The 16852-nt window shown below is 33.8% G+C and overlaps 1 protein-coding gene across 1 annotated transcript; it reads right to left on the minus strand.

The window, feature by feature from the left end:
• Positions 1-2175: 2175 nt before the first annotated feature.
• On the minus strand, positions 2176-16340 carry LOC140440738 (C-type lectin mosGCTL-7-like). The gene is made up of 4 exons (XM_072531112.1): positions 16192-16340; positions 13313-13398; positions 12031-12139; positions 2176-2509 (listed from the first exon to the last, which is right to left on the minus strand). The coding sequence occupies exons 1-4, from the start codon at positions 16277-16279 to the stop codon at positions 2250-2252; spliced, it is 543 nt and encodes a 180-aa protein (XP_072387213.1). The 5' UTR covers positions 16280-16340; the 3' UTR covers positions 2176-2249.
• Positions 16341-16852: the final 512 nt, after the last annotated feature.

Below are 16852 nucleotides of genomic sequence, written 5' to 3' on the forward strand. Positions count from 1 at the left end.
CAGAAGATAAGGTTGCATTAAAAAAAATTGTTGACACCTTCCACGATATTATTGGACCAACTACTTTCTGCATATTCCACAGTAGAACAAGAGTTTTCACTGTGGATTCAAAAGTGAAAAAGAATCGTGCAAAATAATGGAAAACTTCCTGATTGTATTTTAGAAGTATTAAAAAACTGCGATATTCATATGTATCCAAATACCAGAATATTTCTGTAAATATTAATTACACTGCCAGTCTATGCAGCAACAACAGAGCGTTCTACGCTTAAGCGTCTAAAGACTTGGCTTAGAAATAGAACTTCTGCGGAAAGGTTAACTGGTTTAGCACTCATCAATGTGCATCCTGAAATTTCTCTAGATGATGATGCAATCATAGAGCGATTTGCTAAATCGGATAGGCGAAAAGAATACATTTTTATAAAATTATATAATATTTACTTATCTTATTCTTATAGTATTTTTAATGACTGAACTTTTATTTACCACTCTTTGCCGGCTGTTGCTGACAATTCGTGAGAAAAATTTCAATACCGAGTACAAAAATATTTCACTCACTTATAGCCTAATATGCCTAATTGTAGAAATAACCATTCCTTAATTATATTATGTTTTTTGTTGAATAAATCAATTTAAATAAAATGCTGTTTACACTTATTCTTAAGGTATCTTCTTCATTACGGAAGGGTGGCTGTAAAATGGATGGACAACAAATCCGTCCTAGTAGCATCTAATTGCACTTCTGGAGATGATTCTTGTCAAATCAAGCGATGGGACAAAAGTCAATCAACATTGACAGACATTAAATGTCCAAAAGTAATCGCGAACTACAATAAGAATATGGGAGGTGTAGATATTCTTGACCAGTCCATAGAATACTACCGGACCTTCATCAAAACGAAAAAATGGACTCTAAAAGTCATCCTTCATTTTTTTGACCTTTCAATTTCGAATGCTTGGCGGTTGTACGTATTAAAATCAATTGCAACGGGAGAACCCAAAAATAAAATAATGGACTTATTGGAATTTCGAATGCAGGTGGCAGATGGTCTAGTCAATGCCCCAGAACGTAAAAGAAGAACTGATATTGATGAACAAGATGAGAACCTGCGCCCGAATACGTCTAAGTTCCGTCGACCGAACCCACCTTCTGTGGCCAAAAGGTATGATGGGTATGACCATCTTCCATCATTTGATGAATAATAGACAGTCCAAGATCGTGCAGAATGGAAGGTTGCAAAAGTAGATCTAAGATACTATGTACCAAATGTGAAGGTTACCTTCGTTAGTCTAGAAAACAAAACTGTTTTGCAGGCTATCATACAAAGTAGATATTTTTCAAAATAATTTTTGAGTGTTTTTATTATTTTTTAAGGAAAATAATTTTTTTTTTGTTATAATTTGATTTACCTTTAATATTTAAAGTGATTACTTAAAAGTTCCTACTACTATAAATTAATTGATTAAAAATATGTTTTCTATGAAAAATATTTGTTTTGTACCATTTTACATTAAAAACCTGACGCAGTCACGATCGTGCACTAAAGCAGTTAAAGTCTGAACATCACGATCGTGCACGATCCCTCCACGCTAAGGGAGACGAGGGGGATTTTTTAAAATATTTATTTAGAGTACCTTATATAATAAATAAAGATGTTCAGTAGTCAAAAATCTTAATTTCAAAAAATAAAAAATCAGACCTTTATATATATATATATATATATATATATATATATATATATATATATATATATATATATATATATATATAAAGATCTTGAGCCCTAAGTAGTGGAGCATAGAGCTTCAATGAAAACGCGCCATCGAGTTCTATTTTGCACTAAGGCCTTCTCCTCATTCCAAGACCTTCCTTGACCTTTTATCTCGTCCATGATAGATCTTCTACAAATTTGTACTGGGTGGCCTCTTTTTCTTCTTCCTTGACGATTCCACTCCAGGGCAATCTTTGCAATACAGAAATTATTTTTTGTGAGTGTGTGACCAATCCAACCTTACTTTCTGGACCTTATTTAATATTCTACGTAGACATTTCGTCGTAGACATTTAAAATTCGTCGTAGACAAAAATTCGTCGTAGACATTTAAAATTAAAATTCAAAAGGTGGGGAAAATGTTAAGAATACCATTTGGAACTCAGATCAGAAAAAGAAAAAACTACCTTTTATATTTATTAGCAGTATATTACAATTTAGGAACTGAACTAGTTACATTGTAAATTACGTCAATTATTTACAAACGCGGTTTATCAATTTTTGCTTCACAAAGTGCAAGTATGTCTACACCCCATCGGATATCGTTCCAGACCAGACTCTTTTCGGTATCGCTATATTTCACTTCTATACATACTTCCTGATGTGTTTGATTGTTCGGTTCGCCGGGATACCAGTTGGTATAAACAACTGGATTACCTGTAGCCATCCATACCCATTGATTGTACGGCAAACTAGTTCCTGAAGTCCACAATCTAGTCCAACCTTCGGATTTACCCACTGAAAATGCAACAGTTTTGTTTGTTGAGGCCATAGGTACATAGTTTATTATGAAACTGTAATTTTGTAAATAGTTTTGTTTGTGAATAGAATTTGCGTATGATCCAGCTGAAATATTCAGGGAAATAATTATAAAAATTGAAGGTCCGACACACTATACCAATTCAGCTAATTAATACAACTCTTGAAGACAGCTGGAACCCACTCGAAAGTGGAAAAATCCACACCTGGAATATTAGAAGCATGTTCGAGGCAGGCAAAATCACAACACCATCCAAGAAATGAACAGGTATCCTTTACTGATATCCTTTGAATAAGCCAGATAAGCCTGATTCAGGAAAAATCAACATTGAAAATAAGATAATATATTAGTTATAACTAGAAATAGCACTGGAATAGTATCTGAATCATAATACTCGAAGCTATAAAAAAAGCGTTACAAATGTGGTCTATCACTCAGATCGTATGCTACTTCTACAACTGCGAGGAATCCCAATCAATGATGATGTTGATAGTGTGTTTGGCACGGAAACTAGTCCATTTGCCACAGATTTTTGAATGATTTATGTTATATTTATGAATTGAAACTTGATTGTAACATCCCAATCAATATCAATATTATGTAATAGTGATCTATAGTGATTTACAAGTTTTAATACAGCGCACGAAAAAACATGAAATAACGATAATAATTGGAGATCTCAATGAAATGTGGTAAAAGGCAAAGTTGAAAACATCATTGGTGAAAATGAACTGCCACTACGGAATGAACGAGGCGACAGATAACTTCAGTTCTGCCAAGAACAGAAATTAGTGCGAATTTGTCAGCTCCAAACAAAATCAGTTATTTAGATTAATAGTTATTGATTAAATTTTTTATATAAGTGCATATTAAATATAAGTGCATAAGAGTGCGTTCTCTTCCACCCTGTAAGTACTCTTTAAAATTATATAAAACAGAGTCATTTCACAGGAATTTATTGTATTTATCATAAGTCTGCTTGATATAAAAACTCTAAACAAGTTTTTTCGTTATCTATAACCACATGATAAAATTGCCTGTTCTAAAACAGGTCCGTATTTCATGTCTAAATTAATTTTAAATTATAAAGTAAAGGTGTTAAATCCAACTGACGGGACTACTGACTACAGAAGCTCCCAAAAGAAAAACAATACTAAAACTTATTCTTCTGCTGTAATTGAACAACAATTCCCTACCAAAGATCAAGCTATTGTATTCCCAGCCATTGAAAACCCAAAACTTCAAGATTACCTGATTCCACTAGGAATGTTGATCGAGCCCAAAAATATTCTATTTTCATCACGGCTTTCTAACAACAGAGTGTGTATGTACCTTTAAAAAAAATGTTGTTGAACATTTTATGAATAATTATGGAGGGTTTATAGAAATTAATAACCAACAAGTCCAAGCACGCAAACAGTCACTCCAGCAGAAAGACTAAATCTGTCAAACGTTTGTCCCACCATTCCGCATGCTTTACTAACTCAAGAAATTGAAAAATTGGGCCTTAAAACCATGTCTCCCATGTCATTTCTCAAGATAAGTGCCGGTTTGCCGGAATTCAGCCACGTTTATAGTTTTAGACGACAAATTTTTATCACACCACCGCTTGCCTCAATACCTGAATCCATATTAATTAATTATGATAACACCAACTATAGGATTTTTTTGTCACAAGATTCCTTGGTATGGTTTTCATGTAAAAGGCAAGGCCATACTGCAGCAAATTGCAAAGTAACCCAAGAATCAGTTTATGAAAATTATAACCAAAACCGTCACGCTCAAACATTTTTGCAGTCCACACCTCCCCAAATACTTCCAACTAACCCCTCAAAAACTCAAACTGCACAACCAATCAGCAATATAGATACAACCCAGTCTACACAAAATAGCTCAAAACGCAGTTTGGAAGAAATAGTCACACCTCCTCCAGCGCAAGACACTGATTCAGAAAACCCAAGTCTAGACCCGTTTGTTAAACCAAATGATGCTCCATCCAAAACACAAAAAAAAAAGGTAAAAAAAAGACGCCAACTCACATACTCATGGAACCAGCCAAGGCATTCATCTCAGAGCAAAACCCTCCATTCTTAATTTTAATCAAATATCCGATCTATTTGAAAATGTTTATGGTTCACGATCCAGTCAGCGTCATAAAAAACTACACTAACGATTTAGAAGCTTTAGTGAAAATGCTAACAGCAACATACCCTTATTTCAAAAAAAGGTCCATTAAATCTAGATGTACAAAAATAAGAAAGAAACTACTGATACATTTATAGATGACCTACTCGGATAGTGAGATATCAGAGTCTGAAAGTGAGTTATCTCAGGGATCGAGTCATTAACTTCTGTAACAATCACAAGTTTCAGTGTTTATTTATTATACAAGGGCTTCTCTTCAATTTTGCAGTGAAACATTAACGGTTTTTACAATAACCTTCCGATGCTCCAAATAATTCTCTGGCCAGATACAATCCAAATATAATTTGTCTTCAGGAAACTAATTTCAAAACTGAAAAAATACAAATCTTAAAACAATTTAAAAGTTTCTACAAAAATCGAACTAGCCAAGAAAAAACCAGTGGCGGTGTAGCTATCTTTGTAAAAAAAGTCAACTGAAACCACTGTAATTTCTCTCCAAACTAATCTAGAAGCAATTTGCATTAAACTTAACTCAAGTCCAAGTCAAAGTTTGTAACTTATACGTACCTTCGTCAACGCAAGTAGACTCAGAAGCATTAACTGAACTGTTACAACAAATTCCTCAACCCAGACTTATTTTGAGCGGTTTTAATGCACACAATTTTTATGGGGCTCTTCTACTATAAATTATAGGGGAAGACTGCTAGAAGAGATATTTGAACAGTTCAACCTTTCAGTCTGAAACGACGGCAGGCCCACTAGATTTAATATACAGAACGGTAAATCTTCATGTATAGACCTTACGATATGCGAACGAGGTCTGACCCCACAGCTCACCTGGGATAGGCTCGACTTCTTATACAACAGTGATCATAAATCACTGTTGATTTATGATCAATTTTTATTTATAATAATAAAAACCAATGTGGACAGACATTTACTCGAAAATGGAATTTAAATAATCCTAACTGGAATCTTTTTTTAAATTTAATCGAAAGCAGTATGGCCACATTTAAAAGTACCTCAAATATAGACGAGACACTGAAGAACCTTGTTACCATTATCACAAAGACAGCAGAAAAAGGAATAGGATAGACTACATGCATAAAACAATGCAACCCTGTCCCATGGTGGAATCACGAATGCAAAACAGTAGTTGAATCTAGCAAAAGAGGTTTTAACCAATACAAGAGCTACAAAACTGTTAAGAATAAAATTGAATACAGAATACAACGTGCTATAGCCAAAAAGACAACTAGAAATGTCAAACGCCAGTCATGGACCTAATATGTATCAACGTTAAATGCAAACACTCCCATTGACTGAAGTAAGGAACAGAGTCCGAAGAATATCCGGATTAAATAGCTATCAGAATATCAAAAGCTTCGAAATAAATGGAAAGGCAGTTACTACTAATACTGAGATTGCCAAAATCCTTGCTAACACATACAAAAACTGATCCAGTAATATTAATTATAAAAAATCTTTCAATAATTACAAACAGCAAAAAAAAATTAAGAAAATTAGTATTATATATATAATACAGATGAACCGTTAAATTTACCCATTTTTCAACTAGAGTAGGTATACAGCGCTGGCCCGGACGATATTCCTAGTATTTTTATGAAACACCTTCCAGATAGTGCTCACAAACAACTTCTAATTCTGTTTAATATTATTTGGCTACAGGACAAATTTCCTAAAAAATGGCATGAATCCATAGTTATACCTATACAAAAACCTAATAGTATTAAAACAAGTTGAGGTTCAAAGGAGTAGTGAGGCGCAATACAAGTTGTTGCTACCTCTAGCCTCTCCTACTCAATTCCTATCCTCACCTCCAAGAAGTGTGATATTGATCACACGGGTGAACCCCGGTAAACCTGAGCAACCCTATTAGAGATTGGGTAACCAACCCCAATGGAAAGTAGGGTCAGGGCGGACGAGGAAGGGAGAAAGCATAGCTTATTCAGAAGCTATAGCCAGCAGCCCTGGTACTGGACTTGGGTGCAATAGGCCGATAACCTGTTCACCTTAAACTCAGCTATCACTAATGCTACGAACAATGAACTAACCGGATGGACCAACGGACAACGACCAAAGCTACGGAATAAGGACTTAATGATGGATTTGCGACTGGGAACCTGGAATGTCCAAACCATGCTGCAAGTAGGCAAACTATTCAAAATTGTTTTACAGAAAAGTTCCCAAATCTCTTCATAAATAAGCCAAGAACAGCCAAACCTTTCTACGCAAGGATTAGAAGCTATTTAAATCAATTAAACTACACGTTCCCAAAATGCTTTTCCTTCCAATCGTCCTCAATTCCTCCATGGCAAATAAAGAACCCTCAGTGCCTAACCCGCCTCATTTCTTTCGATAAACATTCAAAACAAACATCTAAAGCATCTAAATCAAATGAAGGTACTAGTGCTGCAATCATAACCCCAACATCGACAAATAAATACAAACTCCCTTCAGAGTACTCCATTTACTCTGCTGAACTATATGCTCCATACTAGGCTACCCTTGCTGTCAACGCATCCAATAATACCAATTATATTATATTCACAGACTCTCTAAGTTCCGTACAGTCAATCCAATATGTCTACTTAACTAATTCTTTGGTCATCAAGATAAAAGAAGAAATCCATATCGCTCAACTGAACGGAAAAGTATATATTATTCAGGATACCATCCCATATTGGAATTCCAGGAAATGAAGATGCAGAAAACGCTGCAAAAGAAACTGCAAGTAGTGATAGTGCAGAGTGTACTAAAACATTTACGAGTACGGACGTGAAAGCGGCGGTTAAATGTAAAGTGCTATATATGTGGAAAGCAATGTGGAAAGTGTCATCGGCCAAGCTACGCGATGTTAAAAAAATCGATAAAACCCTGGCTCACATTATCAACAAGTCGGAGAGACCAGGAAATATTAACGCGACTGGGTCATACGCAATTAACTAATAGCTACGTGTTCTCCAACAAACAAGAACCAAGATTTGACAACTGTGATGAAAAATTAACAACAAAACATATATTAGAGAAATGTCCAGCATTAGCGCCAAAGCACATTTTGTACAATATACGAAACAAACTCAGCAATATTTCAGGTCTACAGTACAATATTTCAAACATAAAAAGTTTCTTAACCTCAATTAACCTTTTAAATGCTATGAAAACTAACATTATAAATGTAATACAAATTATTGTTCGCTATCATTGTTTCGCTAATAGCTAATTTGGCTAATGCGATTTTATTAATAAAAAAAGAACATGATTGTTATAAATACATTATTTAAACTACTACCTCGTAAACTATACACGTGAAAATCGCCACATGACAATAAAGAAAATTGCATCAGACATCAGATGGACTAGTACATAATGATTAATCAAAGATACCGAAATAGCATTATAAGTTCAAAAATCTTCGGTGCCAATATTCCCACCGACCACACCTTGCTTGTAGCGAAATTTAAAAATAAACTAAAAAGAATAAAAAAAATAAAGAAAGAACCAAAACCAGACATAAACTTACTAAAATAAGAAGAATAAGAATAAGAAGAAGATCTTAAGAATAGAAATACGGAAAGTGGAGAGGAATAAGATCCTGACAAGTTGTGGTCTGAATTGAAAACAATAATTAAACAAACTGAAGACAATCCCAAAACACAAACCAACATCCACAAAAATCATGGATGACTGATAACAAATAAGAAGATAGTGCAGGCGAAGCAGAAATGGCTTACAAAAACATGTGAAGAGATAGAAGACTTGCATAAAAACATGATGACAAACTTATCCACAAGAAAATAAAGGAACTAACTGGAAATAGAAATAATAGACAGTATGGCATACGAATAAGCATAGATGATAGGGTTCTCAAGAAATAAACGACGAATGGAAAACATATATTATAAAAATCTATTCTCAGACAACAGGTAACAAGATAACAACAGACGTTTAAACATTGGGTGGAATGCATAAAACGTAGTAGATGCTATTGCTTCAGCAAATAGTATCTAGTTTGTAGCATTTTCTTTTACATAAAAGGAGGTGCTTTGTTGAAAAGACCGTACTACACAACCGAAGTACTTGCTACTGACCCGAAGGATATACTACTAAACGTAGCGCCCGCCATAGTGGCCTTGTGCGCATTACACCAATCGTATTAGAACTAGTTTTTCATGTGGTTTTTCCTATGCTTGTGTTTTGTGAATAATTATTATTAGAATAAGTGAGTAGTGCGTAGAAATGAGTGATTCCGATTCCGAAGCGACAAAAGAGTTAGGGGAGGACAAAAATGAACAAGTATTGTTTGTTAATCTTCTTGAAAATTATCAAATTTTATTTGATAAAAGAATGATCCCAAAAATTAAACATGGAAAGGAAGCTGCATTGAATAAATTAACTGCCGCCTTTAATGAAATTATCGAAAAAAACCTGGATTCAAAACAAATTTTGAAGAAATTCAACAACAAAAAACACCAACGCCGAAATCGTTCATCCACCAACTTCACCTAAACTGAAGCAAATTCTACTAAACTAGCAAATACTTTAAAAGCGTAGTACATCCTTTTATGTATCTGGTAAATAGTAGCAAATACTACGGAGGAAAACAAAATGCTTTGTAAGTGTAGCAAGTACTACAAAAATGTAGAATTACTTGAAGCATTAGCAGATACTACGTTTTATGCATTCCACCCATTGATAATGATATACCCATTCTAACATCACAAATAAAAATAAAACTATTTGTTTTAGGTCTCAGTATTTCATCACGATTTTGTGACTTCTTCCGGAGAAAACTGAAAATTTGTTAGAATTATTGGATGTTAACAAAGTGAATACATCATTACTAACAACTAAAAGATTAGAAATTTAAATTTCGCTATTTACAACTAATATTTGTGTAACTTTGATATTGTAATTGCAATACAATATATTTGTATGGAGTGAAGAAGTCGTGGCTCTTTAGATCGCGAGATACAAAAAGCGCTCCTACTATTATACAATGTGTAAATTCCACACTATAACTATATATCCGTACGCACGGAACATTAGTATTGAAACGCACGATTGCGGTATTCTTAAGCACAAGCTGCGCGGTTCGTTACCAAGGGAGGCTAGCTTCCCATCTGTGAACATCCCCTTCGCCTCATACTCTTGTCAATATAGACTGTTTTGTATAAAACTTAATGAAGTCGCTGGTTAAATGATAATCAATAAATAATAATAACGAAAAAATGCAATAATTTGTTTGTAAGTAAATTAGCGAAAAATAGCAAATGTTCGTAAATAGATATGTCCTTACCCTTTGAAATATTGGAATCGTAGCCAAGGAAATCTCGTTGGTACCGCGTCGGGGCGCCGGCCGACGCTCGATGGCGAAAACCTATCGCACTAGGTCTGTTTAGTTCGATGTCTTGAGATGAAGTGTTTTGAGATTGCAGGTCAGAAAAGAATCTTTTGGCCGTTGGGTAGAAGAGGGTACATCAATAAATCACCCTATTGTATTGTGATTTAGAATGCGATACTTTAAGTTAATTAAGACCGTAATACGAAACCGTACACACGTGTGCATATTTGTGACACAGAATACAAAAGAGAAGTCAAATTCTCCGCACTTATAACATAATACATGAGACAACCAGTTTAGCAATTTTACGAAATAACCGGAAACAATATGTTTTACCAAAGTCGTTAGAATACATAGCATTATATTAGATCACATTACAGTACTGTAACAGAAATATTAATAGTAAAAATATGAAAAGAAATAGTATATACTTTCCCAAACATAGACATTTAAAATAACAAAAAATTCCGAGAAAGCCAAATATTGGTGGAGATCTGGGGTTTATCATTACAAATAAAGTTTTAAAGATCCCATTGTTCGTATGTGTGCTACAAAAGTTATTCGAGGTCAAAGGTCAAAATTTGAAGTTTTTTGGATTTTTCTCGAAAATCCTAAGTTTTATCAAAAAAACCTCTACAAACATGGTCTTTATGGTTTTTTTTCCTAAGAGTTACCATTCCTGAGATATCGCGATTCTAAGAGTCACATTATACATGATATATACATTTCCACGCCACCTATGAGGTAGTGTACTCGGCGCGTTTTTTACCGTGGTTTCCCCTGTATGCCTACTGCACTAACTGTCATGACAATTTTAGGATAATTTAAGGAAACAGTACCCGTCAAGTTCTAGATATTACCTTATTATTGATATTGATTATTGATTATTTTGTTAACTATTGTTTTTATTTCTTTAGATATTTTAATCAGATTCGTACTCTTGAAAGTCTACTTCAACAGACAAGTCTTCTTCGATTTTTTCTTCTTCCTCTTTCTCTTGCTGGATGTTCATAAATTGTTCAAATGTGGTTGAGTCATTGGTCTTTTCATTAAAATCACAGAAATCTTTCTCTATTGTACTCAACTGGACATTTGAGCAAGATTGATTTTGACACTTGGTACACGCTGGAGAACACAGCAACCCGACTTTTTTACAGCCACATTTGGCACTACAACCTTTTTTACAATTGCAAAAAATAGTGTTGAGGAGATTTCTGGAGCAGGTGGGAGTAAAGTTTTAATCGGTTCCAGAGTAGTATCTATCAATTTCCAACCCCAGTCTTCTGAATTCAGTTGATTGTCTAGTCATGTTTGAACTTAATAGTATACTGGATAAAAGTTACCCAGATACAAAATTACCAGAAAATTAAAATATCACAGAAGGCCTTTATGACATGAAAACCATTTCTAATGAATAGGAACCTATCAATGCATATGTTGAGAGGCTACATGTGGTCTACGAGATATAGATATCAAAATCCACAATGCAAATTATGGTGCTATTCCAAGATCCTAAAGATATTATGAATCTCAAATACCTCCAATAAGGATATTCTTCAATTGATGAATACAAATCGACTGGTCTTAAAAATTATAAAGAGAAGCAAAACACAATATTTGGGCTAGACTTGAATATTATATATTTTGCTGTATAATTCAATTCAATTTAAGAAAACGTTAAAGGAAAAAGATAAGTAAGACGAAAGAAAGTCTCATGGTTGCGGCAGATCAAGCAGTGATGTGGTCTCACGGTGAAATAATTATTTTGCGCAGTAGCTAACTTATAAAGGTTTCGGAAAACATGATGACGACCAAGGGCTCGTAATTACTTGTTATTCTTTGATTATCTTCACTTTCTAAGGATGCTAGACTGCACCTGGTTAAAACCTGGTTTTCAATTTTCTCATCTACGAATTTTCAACCCATTAAGTATAGGTCTATTCGTATGATTCGCTTATTTGTATTTTGAGTCACTTTCACAATACTTACAAACTGACTTCATGCTTTGGAAAAGAAAGTCATTTTCTTCTTTTGATTCAATACTGACTAGGTCCATGTTAAAAGATTTGCAATGTAGCGTAGCTGCATACCAGTTACCCTAAAAAGGATTAGTATTATTGTAAAAAAAATAAAATATGAAATTCATAGTATTTTATAATTTAATGTACTTTCTTTTTAATTGGATACATTTATTACAATGCCTGTAACGCCTTTAGACCTTTCAGTTTTTTTATTTTATTATTATCTCTACAAGCAAACTACAGATACATCTACTGCTTCTATCATCACTTCATTGGAAAAAAATTTCGACATTTTAGATTTTACATTTACATTTCATTTGAACAATGACACAACATTCGAACGGGGCAGATCTGGTGAATAAGAAGGGTAATTCGAGTAATTATTACCTAATATCACGCATTTTTGCATGGAAACATCCAATTTGTACGCAGAGGTATTATACTACAAGAACAAAATATCTATCAACAGCTCTCCGCGACTTTACTCCAACATTTTTTTCTACAGAGAGGTCAGTAATGATGACAAGTAATTCGCATGCATTGCTCTAAATTTACCCACAAAATAAATTTACATTGTGTCTCAAACGTTAAAAAAAAGCAGGTACTTCGACAGCAGATCTTAAAACGCGAAATTTCTTATACTTTGGAGATCCAGAGTATGTTGATTCTATTAATTGCTACTTTTTTTCTATGTCATAGAAATGCACCCAAGTTTAATCCATAGAAACCACACGGCTTAAGAAGTGAGCATCTTTTCCAAGCCGAGCATATATCAAGCGTGATGCTCTGACCCATGACCACATTTATATGAAATATTTAATGGCGCAGATATTCGATATAGTACAATTCGACGGTTTGAACATTCACGACATGAACTGGCCTTTACGACCGATTTTCGTCTTCAATTGAAGTTAGTTCAAATTTTTCACGATCGCATACGATGGACTTTAATAGCTGACTATAACAAACATATATTCGTAGATTTGCTTACTTCGTAACCCCTTCAAATTTAGATATTTTTGATGAGGCGATACTCCATTTTTTAGTTTTCATAATTTCGGTTGATGTTTAATGTTTTAAAAATTTTATTGTCCAACTCTGATTTCAATTTTTTAGGTAAACATTTTTTCTTCTACTAAGTTATTGTTCTTTTCTATAGTAGCGCAATATTTTTCTTATCCACGAAACCGCTCTAGGCTAAAAACATAATACATCCCTGTAAATGAATGTTTTACTTCTATGTAACTTACCCGAAAAGTATGTCCAATATAGTACACACTGTTGCCGAAGGTTAATAATTTAAGTGATGGGTGCGATTGAACTGCCAATTTATTATCTGAAACATACGTTAGATTTTAAATCATGTACTGTTTTCACCAATTTTGTATTTGTACACTAACAAACGTTTAATTATAAGCTTTTTCGTGATACATAAAACATTTTAGAAATTATAATTTAATGTATTATTCGAGGAACGAAAATTAACATTAATTGCTGATACCTATAGAAACTGACGGCTAACACCGATATTACTAGACACATGGCAGCAGACTGGACTGGATACCATGACTTATAGTACTAGAAAAGATTAGTGTGATAAAAAAGTGGCAAAATTGGATAAAATCAAATGAGCAATAAACTCATTTGAACTATTGTAGCGAGATTAAATAAAAATAAAACGAGCGGTTTGAATTTATATAAATATATTTATTTATAGTTTACAGTTCGATACTCTCTTATCAACTAAACTCTACTCCTAACATCATTACATATGTATATATACCAAAAGTATTATTCTCGAATCTTCGGATGTAGTCCCACCTCTAATTCGTCTCATCGAAACCGCATCGAAAGACGGGCGCTATTGAAATGCCAATTCTTACATTTTCTAGATTTATCCTTCTAAGAATTATGACGTATCGGAGATGGGCTATTTCGTTACACTATGTATAGTATAAATCAACAAAGCCGAAATAAATTTATTTACTACTTCTACAAAAGACCAATGGTCTTCTGTACAAAAAATTATATATGATAGCGTGAACAGCGTGGAAGCTAATAAGGATGACTTTTATATCAAAACCTGGCAAAACCGGACAGGCAAAAACCAAGTTTCAGAGGCTGATAAATCTAAGCCTTTAAGTTATGGAAATACCTGTGCAGCTCTTCTATTGTCTGAAAAAGGGATACTTTGCAAACAACTGAACGCATGTGAAAATCATTTCCATATTGAAACCAATGAAAGACAAAAGAAAAAAAGAAGAAGAAAGAGAGCCACAAGGAAATAACTCATCTAGAACAACTAATTATCTACACTAGAATCTACAAACATGCATAGAGAAGAAATGCAATTGTTTTTCTTCTTCTTCTTCCTCAGTTTTTCCGTTTTCAGGGGTCGTTGTTCCTTTATCTTCTTCCCTACTTATTTTTTCCACCGTGTCTTCTTCATTATTCACTCATACATATCCATAGCTCTTGTCTAGAAACTATGTCATACGCCTTCTCAATATCCTTAAATACCAAATGTATATCTCTCAAATTTTCATTGTACGTAACATTAATTTAATCCCTCTATAGTTATTACAGCTCTGAATGTCCGCTTTTTCTGTATACAGTTATACACAACACATCAACCCCTTCTTCTCCTAGAGCCTTCCAAACCTCCACAGGCCATTCCAAGAAAATCTATTCATGAAGACCAATTTAAATAATATGAAAGGAAAAAATTGACTTCAACAGAAAGAAAAGAACAGAAATGACCATATTAAACATAGAGTGCTATACATATGGTCCAATATCGTGTAAGATCAGAATTTTATTACCAACAAACTAAATTTTAAATCGAAGGTAGTCAAGAGAAAAAAATTTTATCTACTCAAGAATATTTTAGTAAATGAGAATGTTCCGACTTTCCGACAAACCACAGTTACGATCTGGAGCACAATATTAATCTTATCTAAACTAGTAAAAAAACTTGATATCTTTCAAAATATCGAATGCCATATATACACTAAAAAATCTGAACACTAACATTAATACAGAGAAAAATAGCAATATTACAATATTGCTATTTGTTTTTACGATTGGTAGGTTGCTAACCTTGCCAATCACCCTCCACATTTTATCCGGGCTTGGAACCGGCTGTAGCAACCGCAGAGCTGCTCAATCCACCCCGCAATCACCCCAGGCAGTGTTCATGTTAATTTCCCCAACAAAGACAAAATGCATGGTTATAACATCAAATTTACTAAGATGTAAATTGGAGCTGGAAGGTCAGATAATAGAACAAGTGATGGAGTTTAAATATCTAGGCATCACATTATCTAGCTACGGAAAGCTCGACCGAAGTGGAAGATCAAGTGAATAGAGCAAACAGAGCCGCAGGCTGCCTAAACGAAACAATATGGAGAAATAAAAATATCGGAAAAGAAACGAAAGGCAGAATTTACAAAACAGTCATCAGACCAATAATGACATACGCGGCAGAAACAAGACCTGACACAGAGAGAACAAAAAGGATGTTAGAAACAGCAGAGATGAAAACACTTAGAAAAATTGATGGTAAGACACTATGGGACAGAGCTAGAAGTACAGATATACGACATAGATGCAAGGTGGAGAAGATCAAAAACTGGGTAAGAAATAGAAGAGTAGAATGGAACGATCATATAAGCCGAATGACAACAAATAGAGTAGTAAAGACGGCAAGAGACGGTTCCCCAATAGGAAGACGATCAGTAGGAAGACCACGCAAACGATGGAATGACAACTTACTGGAGGCACATTGAAAAACAGACAGAGTCATGTCTATATAAAAAGAAGAAGAAGAAGAAAATCATTACTTCGGTAGGTACTAAAACCACGTGCAATGAACAAATTTGAGATATTTGAGACCTAGCTTTTGAAAATTGTTAAAAATATCTTGGAAAAAAAATATATCGCGAATAGAGTTTGACATGCATAAGATATGAAAGGTAGGAAAAATCCAAAAGTAACTGGAGCACGTATATGCTCGAAGATGAATGACATGAGAAAAATTCACCAACATTGTGGCCAACCTTGTGTAGCAAAGCGTATATAAAAAGTTTATGTTAGTTTAATTTAAAATAAAGATTTTTGTATTTCTTACTTGTTAAACCCTCGGTACTGGCTTCGACGATGTTTTCCTTCCATATTATTACGCACAAAAACAACACTGCTGAAATTTTATTACACATTTTATTTATTTATTTAAGATATCGTCTGGAAAGTTCGTTATATATGTATGTATCAGCGTTTTTTTTTCAGTATTTGTTTTTAACTTAAATTGTTTTGGTTTTGTAGATAACACTCTTTCGAACACATAGTTTAGGAAAATACGTCCGATACATGATTAAAAACAAGTATTAATTTAATCTCAGGGTTCTTTTGTGAGTTCAGAAATACATTTGCCTTTTAATAGTGTTCAATGCACACAACAGAAATAGAAGGAAATAAAATAAATGACAAAATGTTACCTATACTACTTAACAAAAATTTATAGACAAAAAAAAATTATAAATATTATTATTTTCTGTTCCATTTAAAAAATTTATATCTCTGTGCAATGTTCTCAAATTTAAATAAACCGCTTAATTTTTAATTTATTTCAAGGCTAAAATTTACTCGGATACTCTCTTGTCACGTCCTAACCAAAATTCCTATCGCCTCTTGGATACTTAATTCTCCTAGCCTTAGCTTCTCCCGATGCAATGATAATTTATTGGTACTCACAAATTATGTAAACATTATATTCTGCGCTGCTACCATTT

This window comes from Diabrotica undecimpunctata, chromosome 5, assembly GCF_040954645.1.
Source record: "Diabrotica undecimpunctata isolate CICGRU chromosome 5, icDiaUnde3, whole genome shotgun sequence".
NCBI lineage: Eukaryota > Metazoa > Arthropoda > Insecta > Coleoptera > Chrysomelidae > Diabrotica > Diabrotica undecimpunctata.

Coding starts and splice junctions, on each gene's coding strand:
- LOC140440738 (XM_072531112.1), bottom strand. CDS start 16,279: ATGTGTAATAAAATTTCAGCAGTGTTGTTTTTGTGCGTAATAATATGG. Junction 13,399..16,191: donor CAGTACCGAGGGTTTAACAA/GTAAGAAATACA, acceptor CGTATGTTTCAG/ATAATAAATTGGCAGTTCAA. Junction 12,140..13,312: donor ATATTGGACATACTTTTCGG/GTAAGTTACATA, acceptor AATCCTTTTTAG/GGTAACTGGTATGCAGCTAC.